At 50.7% G+C, this 12,653-nt stretch overlaps 1 protein-coding gene across 1 annotated transcript in view; it reads left to right on the top strand.

Moving 5' to 3' along the window:
* LOC143404575 (regucalcin-like) overlaps positions 1 to 12,390 on the top strand; it is a 28,817-nt gene extending 16,427 nt beyond the window's left edge. The window contains exon 7 of the mRNA XM_077109897.1: positions 12,301 to 12,390. Coding sequence (XP_076966012.1) covers positions 12,301 to 12,390 — 90 coding nt within the window. The remainder of the gene's footprint in view (positions 1 to 12,300) is intronic.
* Positions 12,391 to 12,653: the final 263 nt, after the last annotated feature.

The raw sequence follows: 12,653 nt of genomic DNA, 5'->3' as shown, positions 1-12,653 counted from the left end.
ACAGTGACCCACAGTGACCCAGAGCCAGGTGGCTCCCTGAGGCAGCTCTGAGGAGAAGGGAGCTATGGGGGTCCCTAGAGACAAGACCTCCAGTGTCCCCAAGTCCAGTGTCCACCTGGGGTAGCTCTGAGGAGAAGGGAGCTACGGGGGTCCCTAGAGACATGACCCACACTGTCCCTGACCCAGGTGGCTCCCTGAGGTAGCTCTGAGAAGGGAGCTACAGGGGTCCCTAGAGACATGACCCACAGTGTCACCAAGCCCAGTGGCTCTCTGAGGCAGCTCTGAGGAGAAGGGAACTATGGGCGACCCTAGGACCGACAGTGCCCCCCAAACCAGGCGCCCACCTGAGGCAGCTCTGAGAAGGGAGCTCCAGGTCTCCCTAGAGACATGACCCCCAGTGTCCCCGAGCCAGGCGTCCACCTGAGGTAGCTGTGAGGAAAAGGGGGCTCGGGCCCTCCCTGAAGGGCGACCCACAGTTTCCAGGAGCCAGGCTCTGCCAAGTGGATGCTGAGGAGAAAGCTCACCTCTCACCCTGAAGGAGGAGGACTGGCGTCAAAGATGGCAGCGAGGCCCCTCCCCTGATGACCACGCCCCCCGATGGCCAAGTGCCCGGATAGCCACGTGCCCCATGGCCACGCCCCTAATGGCCACCCCTGATGGCCACGCCCCGCAGGACCCTGCTCATGCTCAGAGGTGGTGCCCATCCCTAGTTCCTGGTAAACCTCAGCCCTTTCTCCACTCTCAGCTGTTACTGGATAGAACCTGTCCCCACTGCTGTCACAAGGTCTGGCAGAGTTGGCTGTGTCACCATGGAGTGGAATCTCAGGAGAGGAGAAAAAGGAGCCAGAAGCCCACCTCCCCTTCACCAGAAAGCAGGGAGCGGAAACTCCAAACCCCAGCCCTTGTGCTGCAGCAAAAGAAAATTTAAAGTCAGACACCAAAAGCCATGCAGGAGAGGGTTCTGAGAAGTGACAGTGAGGTGGAAATAAACTAAGAGAAAAGTGAGGCTTCAGCAAAAGCACTCTCAAGGGGGAGAGTGGGCACCTCCAGGCAGGGAATAAAAGGAGACAAGGCTGTCCCCAAACCTCACTACTGTTGATGTTTTCAGGAGAACTGGGGACCACCTCTGTACTCTGCCCATCAGGGGGTCAACTCCTCCTTCACGTTGGGCAGTGGAGTTGTTGACCTTAGCTGGTCCTCTCCAGAACTGTCATGGTGACCATCCTATTAGGGGGCTTCATCTACAAGTCAATCCGTGTTGATGTGGGTGCTGGGGTCAATTGCTGCTCAGAAGTTACCTTAGTGTGACTGTGCTACTAAAGGGATCTCCTGTAGTGGCACCCCCTCATCCACAGAAAATCTTAACTAACTTTCCCCAGAAATCTTCACCATAATTGATTTTAGGACTCTCAGCAAAAGAGTCTCTGTCTACAAGATCAATGTAGGTAAACTTCCTATTTTCCTGTTTCTCTATTTCACTTGGCCACTGCCCTGGAAGAAATCATCACTCCAGGTGCTGAATGCCCCATTAGTAGTTTACCACAGACATTTATCCAGTATAGCAGTTTGTAGAAGTGTGGGGAGCCACTCTGAATGACCCACACCTTCCAGTCCTGAAGCAAGAGGCTCTGACGGATCATTTCAATCATTTCATGGTGACTCGGGCATTGTCCCAGCTCAGAAAGTCGAGGCATGTCTTCAGATATAGGTCTCTCCCCTGAGGTTGAGCTACACTCACCTGTTCCTCTGTAATCCTACCCCTTTGCCCCGTTTGGGATAGAATGGTCCATGGAAACTCCCTTTGTGTGTCCCCTGCTCTTGCTCTGCCTTTGGGTGTGGCCTTCCTAGATGTCAGTCAACCTGCTGACACAGACAACAGAAAGCTAGACTCAGCCCCCTGAAACCTGACCCCTTGCCTCATTTGAATGGCTTCTCCTCAATAAAAGTGTTCAGCATGTGTGTGTGTGTGTGTGTGTGTGTGTGTGTGTGTGTGTGTGTCTGTGTGTGTCTGTGTGTTCTCTCTCTCTCTCTCTCTCTCTCTCTCTCTCTCTCTCTCTCTGCAGACCTTTAAGGTTAGAGGAGCCATCACCATAGGACCCAAAGGAAAAGGTATTTTTCTGTCTCTATGTGATTATTTCACACAGCCCAGTTCACCTGGAGTGACCCTGGGTGTTTTAGTCATGAGAAAGATGACAATTTGTGGCCCATACAGACCTTGCCACAGAGGACCATGGGGCTGTGTGCCACGTGCTGGTCCAGGTGCCCTGGAGGACCCTGGCAGTGTCACCTGCTGTTCTGCCCACACAGACCTTGCCACAGAGGACCATGGGGCTGTGTGCCACGTGCTGGTCCAGGCACCCTGGAGAGCCCTGGCAGTGTCACCTGCTGTTCTGCCCACACAGACCTTGCCACAGAGGACCATGGGGCTGTTTGCCCCATGCTGTTCAGGCACCTGGAGGGCCGTGGCAGTGTCACCTGGTGTTCTGCCCACACACCCTAGCCACAGAGGACCTGAGAGCTGTATGCCACATGCTGTCCAGGCACCTGGAGGACCCTGGCAGTGTCACTGGTGTTCTGCCCACACACCCTAGCCACAGAGGACCTGAGAGCTGTGTGCCACATGCCGGCACCTGGAGGACCCTGGCAGTGTAGTCAGGTGTTTTGGCCATGCAGGCCTCACCCCAGAAGCCTACAGAGGCTGCAGGTACCACATACTCCAGGATTCTGGCCAGTGCAGTCCAGTATTCTATAATGTGGCCCTCATTGCGAAGTTTCTGTGAGGTGCTACATGGGGGCCCCTAGGATTCTGGGAAGTGTATTTGGCCCATGCAGCCCTCACCATAGAGGCTCCTGGGAGCTGCTGGGAGCCATCAGCCAAGTAGGTATGACAATTTCCTTGCCAGCGTACCCCCATGTTTCTTTAGTGGAAGAACTCATGGAAATAGAACATTTTGCAGCAACATTGCATGTAAGGTGACCTTGCTCAAGGACCAGGGCGGATCCGTGTTTAGGGTGTTCTCAGTTTAGGATAATCCGAGTTTAGGGTGTTCCCCGTTTAGAATAGGGCATATCCTGCTGCCTGAGTTCCCCTTGAGTTCTCACGGGATTCAGAATATATTTGGGAGACAGAAGCCCAGTGGAGTGTGGATTTGGGCAGAGAACGTGGATTTCCCCAGAACAAATGTTTGTAGAGGCCGGTGTGAGTTCGGGAATAAAGAGTTGCTGTTTGAATCTACAAAGCTGTGAGTTGCTCGTGATTTGTGCCCAGCCAAAGACTGCGGCAGGGAGCTGCAGGCCCCCAAGCATCAGGGACCTTGTAGTGTGGAGCTCTGTTGGTGCAGCCCACATTATAGTGGCACCTTAGAACTCTGAGCCCCAGGAATTCTGGGCATTGTAGTCCGTACTACTCAGGCACCCCTGACCTCAGAGGTCTGTGGGCCATTGATTATTCTGGGTAATGCAGTCCATGCTATCTAAGTGGACCTCACCATCAAGGCTCCTGGGATCTGCCTGGACACCCCCGATGCTTTTCCCTGAAGCCCTCGACAGGAAGGTGTCTGGGCACTCCAGGGCTCAGGGATTCTGGGCAGTGTAGTCTGGCCTTCTGCACAGCCCGCACTGTGAAGGCCTCTGGGACTTGCAGGCTGCACACTCACCAGGACAACACCTCCCCCAAGGATTCCAGGTAGTACAGTTAACTTCTCTGTCCTCTCCTTCTCCCCACAGAGGACCCTAAGAGCTACAGCCCTTGAGGGTAGTGAGTCATGTAGTTCTGCCCACTCACATCAGAGGGTTCCGGGAGCTAAATTCCCCCTTAGGGTTGTGGGTCCTTCAGTCCCAGGGCTGGATCAGTCACCAAAGAGGGTTCGGGGAGCTGTAGTCCTGAGGATTGTGGGTAATGTAGTGCAGCTCAATTACTATAAAGGATCCTGGGAGCTGCAGCCCCTGAGGATTGTGGGTAATGTAGTGCACCTCAATTACTACAAAGGATCCTGGGAGCTGCAGCCCCTGAGGATTGTGGGTAATGTAGTGCACCTCAATTACTACAAAGGATCCTGGGAGCTGCAGCCCCTGAGGATTGTGGGTAATGTAGTGCACCTCAATTACTACAAAGGATCCTGGGAGCTGCAGCCCCTGAGGATTGTGGGTAATGTAGTACAGCTCAATTACTACAAAGGATCCTGGGAGCTGCAGCCCCTGAGGATTGTGGGTAATGTAGTGCAGCTCAATTACTACAAAGGATCCTGGGAGCTGCAGCCCCTGAGGATTCTGGGTAATGTAGTGCAGCTCAATTACTACAAAGGATCCTGGGAGCCGCAGCCCCTGAGGGTTCTGGGTAATGTAGTGCAGTGTTCATGCTCAGTTACTACAAAGGATCCTGGGAGCCGCAGCCCCTGAGGATTCTGGGTAATGTTGTGCAGCTCAATTACTACAAAGGATCCTGGGAGCTGCAGCCCCTGAGGATTGTGGGTAATGTAGTGCAGCTCAATTACTACAAAGGATCCTGGGAGCTGCAGCCCCTGAGGATTCTGGGTAATGTAGTGCAGCTCAATTACTACAAAGGATCCTGGGAGCTGCAGCCCCTGAGGGTTCTGGGTAATGTAGTGCAGTGTTCATGCTCAGTTACTACAAAGGATCCTGGGAGCCGCAGCCCCTGAGGATTCTGGGTAATGTGCAGCTCAATTACTACAAAGGATCCTGGGAGCTGCAGCCCCTGAGGATTCTGGATAATGTAGTGCAGTGTTCATGCTCAATTACTACAAAGGATCCTGGGAGCTGCAGCCCTTGAGGGTTCTGGGTAAGGTAGGGTAGGTTTGGCCTGCACAGCCCTGCTGGGAGGACCACAGGAGCTGCAGACCCCATGCTTTCCCTGGTTCCCTAGAGATTCCAGGTAATGCTCTACCCACACAACCCTCACCACAGAAACTCTGGGAGTTACAGGGTTTGCAGGGATCCCCAGGGACTCCAAGCACTGAAGCCTGGTGTTCTGCCCTTGCAGCCCTGCCCCCAGAGCTTCCTAGGAACAGCAGGCATCCAAGGGTAATGGGTAGCACAGTTTGTCATTTTGTCAGTACAGCCATCACTCCAGAGGTCCCTGCTAGCTGCAGGTCCCCGAGGGTGATGGATACTGCCGTCTGTCATTTGACCTATGCTGCCCTCACTGCAGAGGGCTCTGGTGATGGCAGGCCCTGAAGGATTCTAGTAGGACAGGCCATCATAACCTTCGCAGCTCTCACCCCAGAGTCTCCTGGGAGCTGCTGGCTGCATTCTCACAAACCACCCGGGGACTCTGGGCAGTGTAGTCCAGCATTCTGCTGCTCAGCACCCACCAAGGCCCCTGGAAGCTTTGGGCCATGTGCTTGCCCTGGTACACTGAGGATTCTGGGTAGCATATCCCAGCGACTGCCCACCCAGCCAAGAATCCTCCACAAAGGCCTCTGGGATCTGCAGGCCACACAGTTGACAGGAGCCCCCATTATTCAGGGTAGTAGTGGTCTGCCATGCAGTTCTCACCAGAGGCTCCTGGGAACTGTGGGCCCTGAGGATTCTAGGCCCTGCTGTCCAGCATTCTGCCCACAGGCCTCTCAGTGTGAGGCCCCTAGGGGCTACTGGTCCTGGTACCCCAAGTATTATGGGTACTTCAGCCAAGACACTGCCCACGCAGCCATCCCCACTGTGGGACTGGCCAGAGGGCCCACCCCACTGGAACAGACTCACCCAGCACACCCCAGCATCATCCGGTTTCTTCTAAAAAAATTGTAGTCACGTAATGGAAAGAAGTCTTTAATACAGCCACAGTTGAAAATAATCATGATTCTTTAATATCTAACACCCAACTGATACACAGATTTCTCCAGCTATTTCCAATAGACTTTAGACAATGTCAGATGAGGTTCTAACGGGAGCATGCAGTGCACGGGATCGATACATCTCAAGTCCTCCTTTACTTGTGGTTGATTCACACTGTAGATCTTCAACTCTGTGTCTTGCTTCTTGGTTTGGTTTCATCTCAGAGTGCCTGGGATGGAGCACTCCACCCCTGATCTATAACCCCACCACAAGGTCCTTCTTGTAACCGACACAAATGCAATATTTACACTTAACATAACTTTGAATTTTAACACATCAACTTCTCATTATTTCTCAAGTACTTAAACCTATAAGAAAAATTAGTCATTAAAACATGAATAAGAGCAAGCAATGAGGTCCCCTCAGGCCCCAGTGGGACTCCAGGCACTGGGCCTCCCCACACCATCTTGAGTGGCCATCTGTGTTTCTCCTGTGTCCTTGGATTTCTCCCCAAAATACACTCAGGCCACACAAAACACACTGAAGTGACATAATGACGAGCAGCCAAAGCCTCAGTGAGGAAAACTGTTGTAAAAGAAGTTCTGCTGAAATATTACTTGGGAAAGCAAAGAACATGGCAGAACTTCTTCCTCAGCCCACCAGGCAGTGCCCAGGAAGCTTCTTCCTCATGTTTTCCTCACCTGGACCTCGGTCATCCTGAATCCACAGTGGAGTCTCCATGGGTAGGTGCCAAGGAGAAGGAAGCCCTGGTCCTCACCACAGACATATCCCCCAGGCATCCCCAGGCCATGGTGTCTCTCCACAAGGGTCCCCAGGATAAGGAAGCCCTGGTCCCCACCTTAAGACAGAGCCCCCAGGCATCCCCAGGCCATGATGTCTCCCCAACAGGGTCCCCAGGGTAAGGAAGTTCTTGTTCTCTCCATAGGCAGAGTCACCAGGCATCCCGAGGTCATGAGTCTCCCCAACAGGGTCCCCAGGGTAAGGAAGTTCTTGTCCTCTCCATAGGCAGAGTCACCAGGCATCCCCAGGTCATGATGTCTCCCCAACAGGGTCCCCAGGGTAAGGAAGTTCTTGTCCTCTCCATAGGCAGAGTCACCAGGCATCCCCAGGTCATGAGTCTCCCCGGGAGCATCCCCAGGATAATGAACCTCTGCTCCTCACCTTAGGGCCCCAGATGTGGTATTTCCCACCTGGGTCCCCAAGAGAAGGAAACTTGCAGAGGACACAGAACACCACCCACCAAAAGCAGGTGGTGGGAGACAGTTGTTATGTGCACCCCCTGCTGGCCGCCATGGGCAGCGCAGGGTGCCGGAGGCTCACCATTCAGAGCTGCCTGCCTCTGTACACACCCTAGTGCCAGTAAACAGTGAAGCTCTGAAATTCATAGTTCTGATTATTTCTGGTCATAATTTCATAAATCAAAAAGAAAGAGGGATGGGGCTGTATCAGTGGCAAAGCTCTGGCCTAGCACATGTGAGGCACTGGGTTTGATCCTCAGCACTGCATTATATAAATAAGATAAATAAATAAATAAAGACATGCTGTCCACCTACAACTACAAAAAAAATTAAAAAAATAAAGCCCATCCTATGTCTTGGTCAAAATGGATGGAGATAGAAAGCTGCAAAGTACATGGCCCCTAGGCAAAATTCCACCGATTTCCTATACAGTAGCAATCATGTAGAGGAAAGAGTGGAATGTGTAAACTGAAATAAGAGAATTTTAAATGTGTTAACATGTAAAATAGCGTCCCCCAAAATTGAAGTACCTGCTTTCAGAAAATCTTGAAACAGTAGAAAGAAATCAAATGCAATATAAATAAATGCAGAGATACTCCTTGTTCAGGTCTCCATGTCGTTAAGATAAACCTCCTCTGCAGATTCAGTGATTCCAAGTGAAATTCCCAGAAAGCTGTTTCTGAACCTAGGATCCAGATGCACCTCAAGAAGGCACACATCTGGAGCCCAGAACCTGTCAAAATACTCCATAGTCTTGCATTTACAATGCGAAACTGCAAAACTCTAGAAGACATGCATGACCACACGTTTCATGGTGAGGCTTTAAAAAAAGCCCCCAAAACAAATCCATGAAAGACAAAACTGATGATGTGAGTTGCATTAAATCACTCTGCAAAAACCCATATTAAGGAAATGAAAAGACAAGGAAAAGACTGGGTGAAACATCTGGAAAGCATGTGTCTAAAATAAACTTGTGTCCAGAACATAGTAAGACACTCAGCAATAAGACAACCCAGTGGGTAAAATCTAAAGAGACAACTCACAAGAAAGTATGAGATGGCAAAGAAGCATAAACAGGATTCTTAGCATCACCTGTCATGAAGAAAGCACAAACTAAAATTCTGAGATGCACTGCACACCTACTAAGCTGCTAAGGTCTTTCCTAAGTGCGGTATCCACCTTGAGGATGATGAGCAGCCACAGGCACTCTCGTGCATTGTTGGTGGAACACTCAACAGCTCACTACTATCAAAAAGCTGGCCATTTTCCCCAAAGTTAGACATGGTGTCACCTCATGATCCAAGAATACAGATGACTGCCTCGAAAACACACCTAGGTAACAGCATGGAGTTATGTACAGCAGTTCTGTTCAGTGTCCAGATACCTAAGAGGATGTCCCTGCCCATAGTGGGGGAGGGGGGTATTCAGAGAATGTCCCTGCCCAGAGGGCGGATGGGGCTGGGGGACTTCAAAGGACATCCCTGCCCCGAGGGTGGAGGGGATTGGGGGCCTCAGAGGACACACCTGACCCCACACATCTCACTCTGCAGAGAGCAGACCACACCAATGCTCCAGTGGCACCACAGCCACCAGGCGGGGAAAGGGGATGGCTCCTGAAGGGCTCGGGGGAGCTCACTAGCTCTGTGTCCCACACTGATTCCTTGACAGTGTGTTTGGTTGTTGGCCTTCTGTTTTGTCTGCTTATAAATCAAAAGCCCAACGCATGGACCCTTTCCCCCCTTGTCACTGAAGGCAGAACAGTGAGGACCCAGGAAACTCACATATCAGCTCAGGTCCCCACAGGAATCAACCCCTGGAGAAGCCCAAGTCTGGAACATCCATTCCTGGCTCTGGAGAGAACTCCAGGGTCTGAGGCAGAGTTGGGTCAGGAAGGGATGCCCTGGTCTCCCTCTGTCTGTGGCCAGGCTCCTCCTCGGCTTCTCCTGGTTTCCTCCAATCTGCAGCCTCAGAGGTGCAAGGCAGACAGGGATGGGGTGTGTGCACGTATGTAAAGGCACGCAGAGGTGCATGGGTGTGTCATGGGGATGTGTAACAGAGTTGGTGGGGAAGGCTGTGAGGGTGTTGTGTATGTGTGCACCTACACACGTCTATACTTGTATTTGTGTTTGTGTGTCCACTTGGGGTGCCAGTCAGGGAAGGAGTGCACCCCACTCCTCCGGATGAATCCTAGATCCTCACTTTCCTTCTATGGAAATTTTTTTTTCTAAAAATACCTTTTTCTTTTAAGAATATTAAGAAGTGATGCTGTATTTTTATTAACATTCACACACTGGGTCAAGGCCCAGCCTGACTCAGGGAGGGCAGAGGGACCATCCAGGCCACCTGGATAGAGGTGTCGCTCCCTCTGTCACTGCACCCCTTCCTGTGCTGCTGGAGGGGCTGAAATCAGGGCTGGAACCCCAGAGCAGAGAAGGACTAGAATGTGTGAGGTCTCCCTCAGAAGAACAAGAGGGTTGGAAGGGAGCAATGCCCGACGCTCAGGGCATGGACTTTGCTGCCCACAGAGGAAGAGCACAGTCTCTGGTCTTGGATCTGATGCTCATCCCTGAGCTGAGAGCAGCGCTGTCACACAGAAATGTCCCCAGGCACATCAGTGAATGGCCTGAACTCAGAACAGGAGAACTGAGGGGCTCAAAACTGACACAGTTCCTTTCCTGCCACATGCCCCTGACCTGCCCTGTGGTCTTTCAACTCAGCCCTCCAAATGCCTTGGCCAAATTCAGAATAGTCTCCTTCCTGCTGAGGTGATTAGCAAGGTGCACTGGGAGGAGCAGACATCTTTAGCACAGGGAGAGCCAGTGGGTCCATTTCCAGGACCAACAAAACAGAGCACAGAAATAAGTGTGACTTAAAACACAAACCTGTGATCTCTCCATTCTGCAGGCCAGAATCCCCAAATGAGGGTGTCAGCAAGGCCATTCTCCCTCTGACAGCTGTTGGAGGGTCCTTCCTTGCCTCTTCAGCTTCTGGTGTCTGCTGACAATCTCCTGCCTTGCAGCATTAGGGAAATAATTACCCATTAAAGCAGAGGGTTTAATCAGGGCCCTATATGCTGCGGAAGGGTTGTCCTTGCTAAACCCACCAAACAGGATGCTTCTGGAGACAGCCAGGGTGGCCAGATGTCACCAGGGATGGCAGAGGATGAGGAGCCTGATCCGATACTGGGGAGGGGGTGTCCTTGCTAAACTGAGCAGGGTGCTCTCCCCGCACTGAATTTTACAAGGTGGGGCAGCAGCAAGCCCAGGAGAGGGTCCAGGGGTCTGCAGAAGTGTGGCAGTCTCCTCTTGTTCAAAAAGAGACACTCCTCTGTCCTCTGAACAATATAAATTCATGTCATCATTTGGTTGCCTTCTATTTATCAGGGACCAGCTGACTCATCTCTGGGACTTTGTAGTGGAGGATACTTGCTGGACGGGGCCAATAGCCAGGTATTTAATGAGAAGGAATTAATATGAAAATAAAGAAAACATGGGAAAAAATATCACAAGTAAATTCTGTTCCTGGATTGTCTTTGATGGTGCTATGGTTTGAATTTTTGTCATCCAGAATTCATTTGATGTGAAGTGGGAGCAGTGAGGGGAACTCTGAGGACTGACTGGCCCTGAGCACTCGGCCCTCATGAGTGAATTTATCCATTCATAAATTAATGGATCAAGGGCTCAGTGGGTAGAGTGCTTGTTCACATGTACACAACCCTGGGTCCAATCTCCACCACCACAAACATTAATTACTTAGTTAATTAATTAATGGATCAATGAGTTGTCAAGGGAACAAATTTGCTACAAAAGCCAGCTGGTCCCTTCATGCAGTGCCTCAGGATACTGCAGAGTCCCTGCCAGAAGAGACCTTCAACAGATGCAGCCCCTGACCTGGGACTCTCTTCAAACTTTAAATTAAAAATAGCCTTTTTTTTTTCTTTAGGTGCTGGGGATTGAACCCAGGGCTTTGTGCATGTAAGACAAGCACTCTACCAACTGAGCTATATTCCCAGCACTAAAAATAGCTTTTTAATGAATGACTCAGCCTCAGTTGAGCAGATACAGCAACAGAAAACAGCCCAAGACAGATGGAAATATCGAGAGGGAAAGCAGACGGCTAAGGGACTAGAGGAAACTGGTGTGCTATATGTAGGCAACACAGGAATTCCTGGAATTTGAATTTAAAAAAAAAATAGCACTCCTGAAATAGTGAAGGGTTACTCTGACAACACATATACAAGTATGCATTCAGAGAACTTTGAACATGGTTGAAAGGAATGAAAAGAAACATAAATAAATGCAGTGATTTTTCTTGCTCAGGATCAGTTCAACCATTAATGTTAGCGAGATACTTCTTTCTAATTTGATCTTTAGATGCAGCAGAATCCCAATCACAGTACCACAGAAGATACCTACAAATACTGAGCCTAGAAGATATGGCATAGGAGTGATCAAAAATAACTCAAAAGGGGGCTGAGATTGTGGCTCAGTGGCAGAGCACCTGCCTCGCACATGTGAAGCACTGGGTTGGACCCTCAGCACCACATAAAAATAAACAAACAAAATAAAGATCAAGACTCTGCACATCTGGTTATAAGCACTATCATAAAGCTTCAGTGATCCCAGAGTGTGGCAGTGGGAAAGGCATTGGAAATAGACAAAAGGAACAGAAGAATGAGTCCAAAAAAGACCCATGTAAAACCAGTCAAGTGTCCTCTCAAAGGGACAAAGGCCACTCGATGGAGAGAAAAAAATCTGTAACCACAAATGGCTGCAGAACAGTTGTGAAAATAAAAATGAACCACGTGAAACCTGAACGCAATCTTTATGGCTTACCCAAAAAGCTACTCAAAATAATCCATAAAGTCAAATTTTCAAGTGCAAAATTGTAAGGTTTATAGAAAAAAATCTGCATAGCCTCGTGTCTTATACATAGGAGGAATCAGACCCAGGAAGAACACCCTGTGGAGACTGGAGCTCTGCTGCCAAAGCCAGGAAAGTAGAGAGGTTGCAGGGAGACCACCCAGGGAATGCGGCCGACACCTCAGCTCCAGAGCTCTGGACTTCAGAGTCTGAGGCCACAAGTCTCTGTGTGTCCAAGCTATCCAGTTTGTGGCACTTTGCTAGGCAGCCCTAGGAGAATGACACAGGCACATTCTGCTCCACCCTCTGCAGATACCTGTCTCCCCAAGCTCACCCGACATAGGGAGGGGACAGGAGCAGGGCACTTCACAGGCCCTCACCATTGCCAGGTGGTCACTTCCCACACTGACTGTCTGGGCACTCTGGCCTCAGCTTTCAACCTCCTGGGGCCAGTGGAGGATGAGGACAAGGAGCAGTAAGAGGTCAGCCTTCCTGGGACTGGACACTGAGCCTCCACCTTGCTATTCCTGGGCCCCAGAAAGCATAGAACTAGACCAATCCCACCCCTTACATGTCCTTCAACCCCACCTCCCAGCTTGTAACAGCAAAGATGTCCCTTTTAATCTCAGGAGGCAAAGGAGAGGACATTCCACCTGGTCAAGGCATCTCACCTGTGTCCACTGGGCCCAAGATGGCCCTTTAAAGGGGTGAGGGAAGAACAGCCTGGGGGTCAAACAAGACA

The sequence above is a fragment of the Callospermophilus lateralis genome, chromosome 7 (genome assembly GCF_048772815.1).
Source record: "Callospermophilus lateralis isolate mCalLat2 chromosome 7, mCalLat2.hap1, whole genome shotgun sequence".
Taxonomy (NCBI): Eukaryota; Metazoa; Chordata; class Mammalia; order Rodentia; family Sciuridae; genus Callospermophilus; species Callospermophilus lateralis.
The sequence above is the reverse complement of the archived record's forward strand: the minus strand, read 5'-3'. Positions and strand labels throughout refer to the sequence as shown.